This window comes from Oenanthe melanoleuca, chromosome 11 (assembly GCF_029582105.1).
Source record: "Oenanthe melanoleuca isolate GR-GAL-2019-014 chromosome 11, OMel1.0, whole genome shotgun sequence".
Classification (NCBI taxonomy): domain Eukaryota; kingdom Metazoa; phylum Chordata; class Aves; order Passeriformes; family Muscicapidae; genus Oenanthe; species Oenanthe melanoleuca.
In genome coordinates, this window is record NC_079345.1 from 13,314,351 (window position 1) to 13,327,592 (window position 13,242).

At 38.7% G+C, this 13,242-nt stretch overlaps 1 protein-coding gene across 1 annotated transcript in view; it reads left to right on the forward strand.

Moving 5' to 3' along the window:
* Window positions 1–13,242, forward strand: part of ITFG1 (integrin alpha FG-GAP repeat containing 1) — a 69,964-nt gene that overhangs the window by 33,582 nt on the left and 23,140 nt on the right. The window contains exons 9-10 of the mRNA XM_056500540.1: window positions 827–921; window positions 8,782–8,954. Of these exons, the coding sequence (XP_056356515.1) occupies window positions 827–921; window positions 8,782–8,954 (268 nt within the window). The remainder of the gene's footprint in view (window positions 1–826; window positions 922–8,781; window positions 8,955–13,242) is intronic.

The window sequence follows — 13,242 nt, forward strand, 5'->3', positions numbered from 1 at the left end:
ACTGTACAGGCTAAGGGCCAAGCTGAGTCCATAGCCTGGAAAAGTGGATTGCCTGAAATGTGCTGAGGGTCTGTGGCAAGCCAGGTTTGGTTCTGGTGAGGACCAGGCAGCCCAGGTTCTCCATGCAGCAGTTCTTGCTGCTGCTCCTTGGCAGCTGTGTTCCACTCCCTCTGTGCCCTCCCCAGCCCCTCGCAGGAAGGAAGGGCTGAAGGTCACAAATGGCAACACAGATATTTCTCCTGGAGTAGATAATGGACAGTAAATTATTACTTTTTTTCCCCACTTTAAGCTGTGTGTGTCAGAACTCTAGATACAAATAGTCATTGCATGTTTAAATATTAAAAGGTCATTATTCTACTAAAGGTGTTTGGAAATACGTGGATTAAAAGTGCTTAAAGAACATTTTTGAAAACCAGTAATTTACTCAAATTTGCCTAATTCTGTAAGCCTGGGATTTATTAGCCATTATGTTAATCAACTCTCCAGTTTTGTTTTTGTGTTAAGTACAGATTAAGATAATACACATGAACTCATGACTCTTAAAGTCTTGCTGACTAGTGTTTAAAACTAGTTCAGAAAATTAAATAAGTTTTTATGGTGGACTTGTAATGGTGGATTGGTATTAAAGATAATTTTTTTCCCAACTGAACACAGGGATTAAATTACGAAGGACTTACTCTTCTCAGTATGTCAGTAAAATTTCAAATTCTCTCAATGTAATTTTTCACATTTAAAAAAGGAGTAAATTATTCACAGCTGATTATTTCATGTAAATAGGGTTTCTGATTTTGCAGATACAAAGCTGACAGGCTTTTCTTCTTAACAGATGGGGATGGACAAAGTGAACATTTATTACCAGTCTGTGAAGATGAAACATGTCAAAGAAGTGCCATCTACCTAACCAAGCTGGGACTGGACCAGGTAGTGTGAATTTGGAGTAGCAAAGACAAAGCAAAATACTGTGTTTGTGAAATTATATGAAATAGAATTTTTTCAGGAAAGAAGTGAAACCTTCCCACCTGTAATTATAAAATACAAGAGACTTGTATTTATTTACTTACGTGTTCACTATCTGAAAAAATATGGGTTTAGTGGAAGAGGTTCCTAGAATCCTTTATAATGGCTAATTCTACTCAAGGAAATGATGGATGCTCCTGAAGAGTCACTTTCTTGATTGCAAAGCTCTGCATTCAAAGCACCGTAATTGTCCCAGCATGAGATTAAAAACAAGGTTTGTGCTAAGAGCTGGAAACAATTCTAACTCAAATGAGCTTGTTGAGTTTAACTTAGGGAGTTATTTTAGGGTAAAAATATATATATACACACTTACATCTATCAAGTTGAACCAGCCCACACCTCTTACCTCTGATTTCTACTTTGTATTTGTTATTAATAAAATAAATTTCCAGATGATATTTTTTTTTAGACTGTATGTCTTCAGGGCTGAACTTCTGTTAAACTGTTGGAGGTGGTTTGTTCATGGCACTACTGGCTTTCAAAGACCTGGTTATAATTCATGGAATAGATTATTATTCATTTATTTAAGTATATGTTCATCTAGTTTGAGTGTTTAGTGCCCTGATTTATAATAAAGTTGCAGCATACAGTAAATTAACCAGATGTTTGTTGGATGGCTTAATAAATGTTTTGTTAAATTATATTTAGCAATGTGAACCTAAAGGCCAAGGTGGCATATGAAGTGCTTGCAGCTGACAGCAAAACCCACTCTAGGGTACTCAGAGAAAATCACAATGTTTGCTGTACATGTTGCTAACCACGTTATGAATTACTGATTATTCCCTCACTAAAAAATTTTAAGTCAAATTTTGTGCTAAAAGTAGTTCCCTCTCTGATCTATAATTCAGAATTTATAGTGGAACTTGTTACAGTCTGTAGCCCAAGTTTAGAGTGTAAATTTTCTCATTTAAAAAATCAAAATTTATAGAACACAGACTGTAGCCTACTAGTGAGGAAAATCACTCTGTGTAGGAAAGGAAAGCCACAGCTCCCAGTCAGTGCAGGGGGAATGACTGGGATGGAACATGACATCAGAGTATGAAAGAATAAATTTGATAATTTCTGTCTTTTAGTCTTCTGAGCTCGGCAGCTCCGTTCTCAGAAGTCTCGTTTTGCTGTGCACACTGTTTGGTTGATTGTGCGTTGCTTTCTTGGTTTGGTTTGGATTTAATTTTTTTACACTCATCCCCTGTAACCACAGAACACAGCCAATGGATTGTTGCATTGCTGGATGCACAGGGGTACAGCAGAATTTGAGACAGGGGTCAGAGCCTTTGCACAAAGCAAGTGGATGCTCAGTTTGTGATCCAGGCTGTGGCCACGTGCTGGAGCAGGGGAGTAGCTGGGCTGCTCTTTAGCAAAGGACAGCTGCACTTCAGCTCTCACTTTACTTCCTTACTCTGGATAATACAAGAATTAAAAAGCATTTGAGTTTTTCTCCTCAAGAAAATTTGAGACAAACATTCTAAATTAAAGTAATTTCACTGTAGAAAGTAAACCCCACACAAGCAGTTGGAACCCCGGAGAGTAGTGGGGCCTGAGGATCCTGTTGCTCAGGATATGTTCTCAAAAGGAACTGGTGCAGTAGTGGCAGAGGAAGGTGTGGGTCAGTTTGCATAACAGTAGAATTTTTTCAAGATAGTCTGTTATTGTAGCTTGCTGTGAAGTAATATTGCAGGCAGACAGTTTTTATCTTGCTTCATAAGTTCATTTTTTTGACAGGACTAAACTACTCAGTCACAAATACATCAGATATTTAACCTGTATTTAATTTGTTTACTCAATTTAGCAATTTTACTGTGTAGTTTCAATTTGAAAATAATTTCCAAGGTAATGACTTCCAAGATAAAAATTAGCAGTTAAATATTGCCCATTTATTTTAAACAGCAAGAAATCCAGGAGATTCTTTCCCTGCTAGAAAAAAAAAGTAATAAAAAGTATTTGGACTTACCTAGAAACTTTTAAAGCAATTTTCCCTCCCTATTTTTAGAATGACTATAATTAAAAATGACAGTATCAAATGGCATGCAATAATGACTTGTTCTGGTCTAACCTTTTAAAGAATTCTATCTCGAATACTCTTCTTGCACTCCTGGAGGTGATGGAGCTTTTTTCTTTTGAAACTTTTTTCTGTTCTGAAGCAGTGAAAAGTATCATTCTTCATTCATGTATCTGCAGCTTTTCCCATGTGTTGCATGCTTCCTTCAGGTAGAAATCTATTCAAATATGTCAATTTTTATATTTATTTGGAAGTAAAATGTTTAATTTCAATTAATTTGTTCATTGTGAGGTCAGATGACAAGCTTTGACTAAATAGGTTACTCTTCATGAGGAGTGATAAACTTTGTGGCAAAAGACTGGAATAGATTCTGTTTACTAATCACTACAGTTTGAGGGAAATAATAAGGAGCCCTAGTAGTGCAGAATGTGTTTCAACAAGGAGGTGGTATCCCTTGTGGAACAGGTAGTGATGATAGGGAATCTGTGGGAAACTGAGAAATTGCAAGTCTAGTATTGAAAAAATACAAGACTCTGTATCTCCATTGTCTTTTTTCAGTTTTTGCTGTAGGGTTTTGTGGCTTATTTTTTTTAGTTAAGGATGTAGCAACAAATTCTTGTTTTCAGAATTTTTTTTTTTTTTTTAAAGAAACTGCTCTCAAATCTGAAAGAGCTCAAATGAGATGGCAGTCTTATAAAAAATACTTTGCCTACTGGGTCTCGTTCTGTCCTTCCTGCTTGTTTGCTGTAGCATTTGCTAAAACCAAATGAGAAATAGTTACTGCAGTTTCATGATAGTGTGTGATGCTTTGGGATGAAATGCATAAGTCAGAAATACACATCTGTATCCTTAGTGGCTCTAAAACTTACACTGAGGAGAGGCAGGCAATGGCATGTCAGGCTTTGGAGTTGTTCCAGTAAGATCCTGTCTGTCAGGATATTTCTCATGGTGTCTTTGGCCCAACTGGATGGCTACTGGAAAGCCAAGCCAAGCTAGGAGAATTATTTCAAGGATAACCTTTCAGCATAGGGTTTAATTTATGCTGGTTGGGGGTGCATCAAGGGTTAGATATATCTCAGATTTTTTTTCTTTCAGATGTTGGAGCAGAAGCAAAGGCCAACAAAATACCCATGAGTGGCTTAAGGAGAGACATACCTCCTAAGGTTTTAAAGGAATGGGAATGTTTCCATAGCAACAGCAGAATTGCTGTCAGATCCAAGTGGAATCCTGTATGCTGTTTCAGATTATGGCAGGTGTTAGGACACCTTAGACTTCTTTAAATTCACCTGCAATAGCCAAAGTCTAATCTGGGAAATGTTTTAAAGTCCTTGCTAGTGTTAAAGTAGGAGCTCTAGATACTGTGATATTCTTAGAGATGACTAATTCTTCTTTAATTTTGCCAAGTATTCAGTATGATTTTTCATTTGTTTCCTGAGGCAAACACTATTATTTCAGACCCTTCATCTGAGAGTTTCATTGTGGGCTTGATGATTCTTATAACCTTTTTCTGTACAATAGAAAGGTTATAGCTTTATTCTTCTTGGAAATCAAGCAGGTCTGAAGTAGAGTACGAGTTGTTCACTGCAAACCCCAGGTTTTCACAGTGTCATCCTCTAGGCTGGAGAGGGAGGTGACAGCATCAATTATCAGCTGCAGTCAGTCACTGACAGAAGTTTTTCCTCATTCCTGTGTAACAGTTTAAGGGGGAAATGGATTCGGCTGCTGTAGTTTTCATAAACATCATATTCTACAAGATCTTCTCATAATTTCTAAGTTGCTTCTCTTTTTGAAAGCAGCTGTGGGGCTGTGAGAATTGAAAACAAGACTTTTACTACTTAGGTTGCTTTTTTCAGTGATTCTAGACCAGTGCTGTGGATTGTCATCTTCTGGGCTTTGAACACCATAAGTGAATGGTGTTCACAGTAATTTCCTCAGCTGCTGAGGGATTCAGGTGGCCCTTACATGCATCTAATGCATGCTGAAATCCTGTGAGTTATTTGTTGTGTGCAGCTGAACTGCAGTGCACAGAGAGAGGGAGCCCTGGGGAAAGGTCTTGTGTTACTGCTGCTGCTGTGGCAGCTCCTTCAGGCCACTCCTGGTGCCCATCTTTGGCATTCCCAGATGTACTGGCCAGGAATGAGCTACTAATTTCCCAGCTTTGTGACTCAAGCTGGCTCCATGCCTGTGTTGTGTGGTCTGGAAGCAGCAGCTGGTTGGAGGTGGGTTTTGTGATTCCTGGGTTTCTGGCCATAATTTAAAAATGGAGATGTGTTAATCCCACAGGTTCAAAGACCAGCTCACAGGCTTTTGAGCAAGAGAAGTGCCTTCCCTATTGTATGGAAGTGTGTGAACTTTGTAAGAAACAAGCCCTTTACAGTGACTGCAAAGAGCTTTACATTTTTCTCAAATCCCCGCATCTTTTTCAAAATGAAAATTATGCTGTCTTCACAGGGCAGGAAAGCATTCTCTTTTCTACTTCTTGAAAAAACAAATGTTTGAAGAGTTTAAAAACAAATTTTCAAGCACTTGAATATTTTTCCTATTTAAGCCTACAAATCATTAATTGAAGGATCCAAAATATCTATATAAATGTTTTAAGTGATGTTAGTAGTGATGCTATGGAGAGGAATTTAACATAAAAGGAAGAAGTGAATCTTGAGTTCTCTGACTGAATTTTATGCATTCATTTAAAATTTCTTTTAAAATACACTTACTCAATTTTTCAATCTTTTCTCATCTCAGCTGTGTAGGAGAAATCATATGGTCAGAAAACTGGAAAAAATAGCTTAATGTGTCCTCATTATACCCACCTATTTCTATCTTAGAAATTTAAAAAATTAGTTTTAGTATTTTCCTATTAACATAGTAACAGCAAAGATGAAGCTTAAAGTAATTGTCTGGATTATCAAATAAAAAATAAGCAGGAGTTTTATATTGTTGACAAACACATTTTCATTTTTCTGCCTTTCGTACTGAGCTCTGTCCCGAGGCACAAGAACAATTAATCTTGCATTACGTTGCACCATAGTGCAGTTTGTAATAGAAACCTACAGAAGGAGTTTTGCCAAAAGCATGGATTACTCTGAATTTAAACTGTCAGTGTAAGTAACAGCTGGTGCTGGGTGTGATCTGGTTATGTATCAAACAAGGCTGATGTTCCTGAATGTTACACAGCTGCTCTTGGGAAAGGTCCCACAGCTGCTTCAGTGGCCACGGATGGATTTGCTCTGTGGCATCGGTGCTGATGCTGGTACCAATAGGTGGTGATGTGCTCACCTGTAGTTTTGTATCTCATTGTAGACCTTAGGAATATGAAATTGCCTTCTATGAATCACTCTGAATGGAGTAATAGAGAAACAAATTTGTATTTGTGCCTAAAAATTCATTTATAATTTTGTCTCTTTAAGATAGTGTTACCATACCTGGGAACATTTAGAAAGTATATGATGGATATAATTGGATTTTACTGCAATGACTGTGTGAACAATACCATGTAAAGTAAAAGCTGTATTATATTTCATGGTTCTGATTTCAATCCCTTTTTTTCAAAATTAGACTATTTTGCAATAATATTGTTTCATCTGTCTTCTGCACGACAAGTAAGGGCTAAGAAATCCATGTCTTTGAAAAATTTCCCTCAGGATAAGAGTACTTTCCTTATTTTCTGTTTCTTAGATTTTTCCAAACCTTCAGTAACTACGAGTAACTAATTAGCAACACTTGCATGTTGTGGGGATGAGGGTCCAAGTGTGTTTGATGTCAGGTTGGAGTTTGCAGGGGTGCTGCAGATGAGGATTCAGTTCAGAGCCATGGCTCACGCTGGGTGTGTGCAGGGACAGGCACGACTGCCCCAGGGCTTCTCAGCCACCTCTGGGATCCACACAGCACTGACCTCAGTGCACTTCTGCAGGCACTCTGGGGGCTTCTCTGATCTGCCTGTGCTTGCTTGTAATCCCAGGGGAGCAGTCAAGTCACACACAGCAACCACGTGGCAGGAATGTTGTTGATCACTGGATTGTGCTAGCAAGGGAGTCTTTCCATGGCAGGATGTGATACTGTCATGGGTCTCCTTCTGGTTCCTGAGACAGCTAAATTAAGGCTTGGGTGAGGGACAGTAAGATGTGTTAAGTGCTTTTGATGTTGGTGATAGCAGTGCTTTAAGATGGCACCCCTCTGTCCTTTTGAAGCATTGTCAGTTAGTTGACATATAAAATTACTTGTGACCTTTAAAATGACACTGTTTTTTTTTTTTTTTTATTTTTTTTTCTGTTAACATTGAAAAGTTAACCCTGGCACTTCAGCTTCATACTAACTTGCAAAATTACCTTGATTTTAATTAAGATAAATTGCTATTTAGCACCTCTGCAGTACTTTGGAAAGTAAGTGGAGATGCATTCTATTTCCTGTCCTGGAGAAATTATACTTTGCATTTCTTTTGTAGTTTCAGTTTGATACTTTAATCTTAATTTCTTATCAAACAGTTCAATATCTGATGCTTCTGGGGATATAGGAGGGGAATTGAAGCTCTTGAGCTTCTAAATATCCATGAATAATAAAATTGTTCAAGCTGAAATGAACCTTAGGAGATCCAGCCTCCTGCTTTAAGCAGGAGCAAACTGATTTCAGACCATGTTGTTTAGAGCTTTGTCCAGTTGGACTTTGAAAACCCCCAAGGACAAAGATCCTGCAACTTCTCAGGGCCTCATTTGTTCTTTAATGTGGTTGTTTATCTCTATTCAGAACCTCCCTCGTGTTATTCTGACCATTTTCTCTTGCTCTTCTGCTGTGTATGACAGTAGAGAGCCTGGCTCCATCTCTTCAGCTGGCTCCTTGCAAGATCCTGCCTAAATCTTCTGTTCTCTGAACAATCCCTGTGTCCTCAGCCTGTCCTCCAGGGAAATCCTCAGTGCCTGACCATCTTGTCGACCCTTCTCTGAACACACTCAGTATCGTCAAATCCTTTGTGAGATGTGGGGCACAAAACTGGACACAGAATCCAGAGGCAGATGAGCAAGTGCTGTACAGAAGGAAAACCTGGGTCATCCTGAGCAGGAGCACAGGCAGCAGCTCCAGAGCAGAGCTGGTTTGCTGCCCGAGCTGCTGTGCCCAGCTTTTCCTTCCTGCTCACCAGGACCCTCCCCTCCCTCAGGAGAGCTGGTACCCAGCTGGGCACTGCCTGTGCCAGTGCAGGGCTTTACTCCCCAGTGCAGGGGGTCTGTAGCTGAGTGTCTGTCTGCCCATTCTTGCCTTTCCAGGGCCCCTCTGAATGGCCATCCTGTCCTGTAGCATACTGACAGTATCCAGCAATTTGGTGTTGCCACAAATCTAAAGAGGCTGCATCCATCCTCCAGCTTTAGTGATGCTTATTGCATTGCCTTGCAATTCCAGGGGAAGAAAATGAGACTCAGGATCTCATGGCCCTGATGGTTTGGGCTTACCTACACTTAAAGTTTAGCATAAATTCCAGGCATGCCTGAATTTCAGTTAAGGTATTCCTGAATGTCTCCATATTCTGGTTGTATTCTTACAACCTTAAGTATATTTTCCTGTTCTGGAATAACTGAATGCATATAAAATACTTCAGATTGTTTTTTTTTTTTCTTTTAGTGTCAGAATTAGGAAATAATCCTTGCTTGTAAATGGTTAAGAATCCTGATGAAGTGGTGTCAGCTGGTTTAAGTAGAATTACATTGCTTAAATAAATAAAATGAATTTCTTTACCTAGTTGTTCTTTTTTTTTTTTTTTTTTTTTTTTTATTTTACAGTGGATTCCAGTCTTGCAAGACTTCAGAAATAAAGACACAGTCTGGGGCTTTGTACCATATCAAAATGACAAATCTTCAACAGAAATTTCATTTCCAATTACACTTCACATTGGAGATTACAATATGGATGGCTACCCAGATGCACTTGCTATACTGAAGAACACTTCTGGAAGGTAATGCAGACCTAGAAATAAAGCTGTCAGATTCATGTTCAATCATCAGTCATAGAAATTACGAACTTTAGTGCATCTCATTCATTTTATCAAGTGAATAAGACTTTTGATCTCTGCTAAGTGTTTCCTTTTGAACCCAAGTGTGCATTTATGTGCTCCGCTCAGAATGCATAATTGTATAGGCTCAAACTGGGACTCTGGGTGGGGAATTGCATCAGGGACTGGAGTATGAGGCAGCTCCTCCCAGAGCTCAGAGGCTGATTCTCTCCCTTTCCTTTCCCAAATCATCATCTGTAAATTCCTGGCTTGGGCTGTCAGTGCTGACTAGTTACACCAGGCTGCAGTGAGCTGCAGATCCTGTTCTGGGCTGTTGCATGGAGCGAGCACTGACTGGTGACTGCTGAAAAATGCAGTAGTGGTTTGCCCGTTTTTTGAGAACCAGGAATTTACCAGCGATTTTTACATTGTCCAAGAGAACTGAAAATAAATAGCACACACACCCAACCCCCTCAAAAAAGAAACTTCTAACATTTCTTATTAAATTTTTCAGTGTAATCTTCTCATCTTCCTTTTTCTAAATTTTTTTCTTCCTTGCTTGCTTTCCCAATACTTTCTACTGCTACCATCTGGTGCTAGGTGGGAGAGGGCATGTGGGGATGCTCTCAGGGAGCCTGTTGTACACAGAGGAGTCAGTGATCCATGTAAGAGCTGACCTGAGTAGGTGCATTCCCGAGCTGTTGAGCACGTGCCGCCGGATAAAGGCAGCCGGCTGATCGGAACGGAGCAGCCTGTGGGCAGCTCTCTCCTGGCACCTGGGGATCCTGCTGCTGGCATGTCCTTTTCTTTACCTTGAAGTGTAGCAGCATGTTTGCATGTGAACATGTTTTTGCTTGACAGTAGGGATGATGAATAGACTTGTTTACTTTGGAGAAAAGCTGAGCCCTAGAGACCATGATGCCAGTGAACCTCGGCAGAGACGGGATGTGTGCACGTGAATGCAGTCTGTCTGTGCTGCACAGCTGACTGTCAGCATCTGCAGAGATGGAACATTATCTGTGCTATTCCCTTTTGCTTCATATCATTCCTTGTAAAAGGTGTTTTAGCCCATACTTCATGGAGTCTTAATGTCTTCCTTTCTTGACAAATACTTGCAACTAATGCAGAATAAGTCTCTCATACAAGGTGTATTTGTTATGTTCAGGTGCAGGTTCATAGTTTGAATGTATACACTATATGGAAAACAAGTGAGGACCTCCCTTTGGTGCTTCAGACAGTAAGATAATTTGGTGCTGAAGTCCAAGAAGTCAATTCAGGTCTTCTAGTGGTTGCCTAAACATGAGTCGCCCACTGACATTTTTGTGTTAGAATTCTTCAGATAGTGACACACACCTAAAAATGACCCAGTTTGAAGAGTAGCGTGCCTGTGTTCAGCCTACATGATGTGATTCATGACAAGGCTGTGAGCAGCTGAGCTCTGTCTGTACCTTTTGAGCCTTAAAATAACAGCAGAGCAGCTGTTTCTATTCAGACACAGCAGACGAGAAGGAGGTGGAGCTGTTACTGCCCAGAACTTGCCAGCCAAAGTTAAAGCACTCAGGCCCTGAGTGTCAGGTGTTTCATTCCAGACTTTCCTCAGCTGGGACTTTGCATCTTCTGTTCAGCAGTCAGTGAATAAAGGCTAGAGAGAGTGAACTAGAACCAGCCTTCCCTTTGCCGAAGTAACACAGTGATGTGGTAGCTGTAAAGTTGCTGTCTTTGCTTTTACCTAAGTCTCAGAAATCTTCTGTATTATGTACATGTATATCCTGATAGCTGGTGCCCTTCAGAAGAGCTGCATGAAGATTTATGGAGTTCAGAAATGTCCTTGAAGCTGTTTTAAGTCTTAGGAGCCTCTGTCCTCTGGCTAGTGTATAATTATAGCAATGTAATGTCATGTAAAATCATTAAACAGTTTGTAAATAGTTACTCCTGTAGAAGCCCAGAAGTCATCTATGTCTTGGTGCAATGAACTACTGTAATACGCTTTTATTCTCCTTGCTTCTGGATTTGTTTGCTTGTTCAATTGAGTGCATTCAAAATTATTTTTAAACTTGACATCAAAGTTGAGTGACACAGTAAGGTATAAGGACTGAAGGTACTGGCAGATGATGTGACATGCTATTAAAAGGGAAGTTCAGAAAACTGAGGAAACTGGCAAAACAGAGTAAAGTAACCTAAAAATCAAGAAATATATTGCATGTTAACGTTGTATCTATCCAGTGTTTGTAGAAAAGTAATGGAAACGTGCTTTGTAGTTCGGGATGGGAGCAAAAATCAGTTTTTTTGCACTCACTATGAAATGTCACATTCAATATTAATTCATTGGTTCTGAGAGACTTAAGCAAATACTTCCTTTTAAAATGTGTAACTGGGTCACTGATTGGAGAGAATTAAAACAGCGTGGGAATTAAATGAAAAGCCGTCCTTAAATTAGAGCAAATTAAAATGAAAACCTTATTTAATCGATTTTAAACACTTCTGGATCAAGCTGTTTGTTTCTTTCTCTGAAGCCTTTCATGCTACATCTACAGATCTAATTTCAGTGATTGATTACTGTGATTAAATGATAAAAGCATTTTTGTAAACTCTTGACCTCAATCTGTGCTATCATTTAGGAAGCCTGGTTTCTACTTGGTGTCTGTAATGTAAAGAAATTAAAGAAGGCAGAAACAATTTTGTTCATCTCAAAGTATACCAATATACGACAATGGAAGAAAAGGATTAAAATCAATTATATGTCTCCATCATAATTCAGGAAAGTGCTTTCAGATCAAATCCTTACAAATCCCTACAAAAGACTGAAATAAAGATGCCACAGTTGGGCATAATGTTGGTTAACTGTTCTGCCCAGTGGGCAAGTCAGGAAAATGATCAATAGCTACAAGTATTGCCAGAACTGTTACAAAACTCTGCTGTTTGTAGTCCTTTGATTTGGAATTACACTGTATAATACTCTGACAGTGTGGAGACATTTCTTACCAGAAACAGCAAAAAGGAATCTCACTTGTGGTTGCAGGTGTTGAGGGGGGTTGAACCTTTTGAGCCTTTATTAAGACTCAATAAATTCCAACAGGTGCTCAATAAATTTCAGCAGCTGAAGGTGCTAAATGCACTATAGATCCTTACATATTTATCTGTTCAGTCTGAATTTTTTTAACTTCTGACTTGTGTCAAAACCTGCACATTAGAATTCAAGTCCACAGGTTTTTCTTCAGGCTAGATACATACATGAATTTTGTATTAGAAACTGTGTGTGTATACAGAATAATAGGTGAAGGGATTTTATCAATAGTTAATAATTGGTTCAGCTATACCTCCTCTCTTACCTAAATTAATTCATTTTTTTCACATGCTGATTTAAAATTTACTCTGGTAACGTTGGAATTGTAAGTACTGCATGTGATTTTATAAACATCTATCTCCCATCTAATTAGACGAAAATAATTTTGTATAACAGTTGTTTCCAATTAGATGCTAGTAATTGACGTCTTGCATTGTAAATATGTAATCTGTCTTTCAAATCCATTTTTATTCAAAGGCACTGTTTTTCACTGGTCAAGCTGGCAATACTTTATTTCTGACACAGCTGATAACAGCAAAGACTGAAATTTGGAGACAAAAACCAGCTGGATATGGAAAGTTGAATAAGAACTTTCAAGTATGATAGACTTCTAGAAAGTTTTCTAGGTGTTCATGCTCAGTTTTAAATTAATGTATACGTATTAATCCTTTATAGGGAAGGACTCTTGTTCAACCAAATTATCTCTTCCTAAATCATTATTAGTTGTCACTTGTCAGAAGGAAGGTTGGATAGAGGACTTCTTTTAAATGTAGGATTGATGAGCACCTTGTAATTGAGCAAATCTGAAAACCAGAGGCAAATTCAATTATTCTGAACATCTGGAGTGAGATAGTGGTAATTTAGATGTCCCTGGTATTACTGTAAATGAACTACCCTAAAACTGACAGCATGAGAGATGTATGGAATTAGCAGTAAATATTTAATTTTAATTACAAAGGAATATGTTAAAACTAAGATAAGTCTTCAGTCTTTCTTTGGTGTTAAGCCTTATTAAATCTCCCTTTCCTGCATAGATGATTTTGGTCAGAAGGTAGCAAATTGGGATATAATGTACTTTAGAATAAAGTTGTAGGTAGTAGATGATTTATCTGCAGCTGTGTATTGGTGTGTATAGCTCAGTGTTTGAAGTGCTGCAAATGGCATGTTAAGGGCAATGACTGGTCTTAG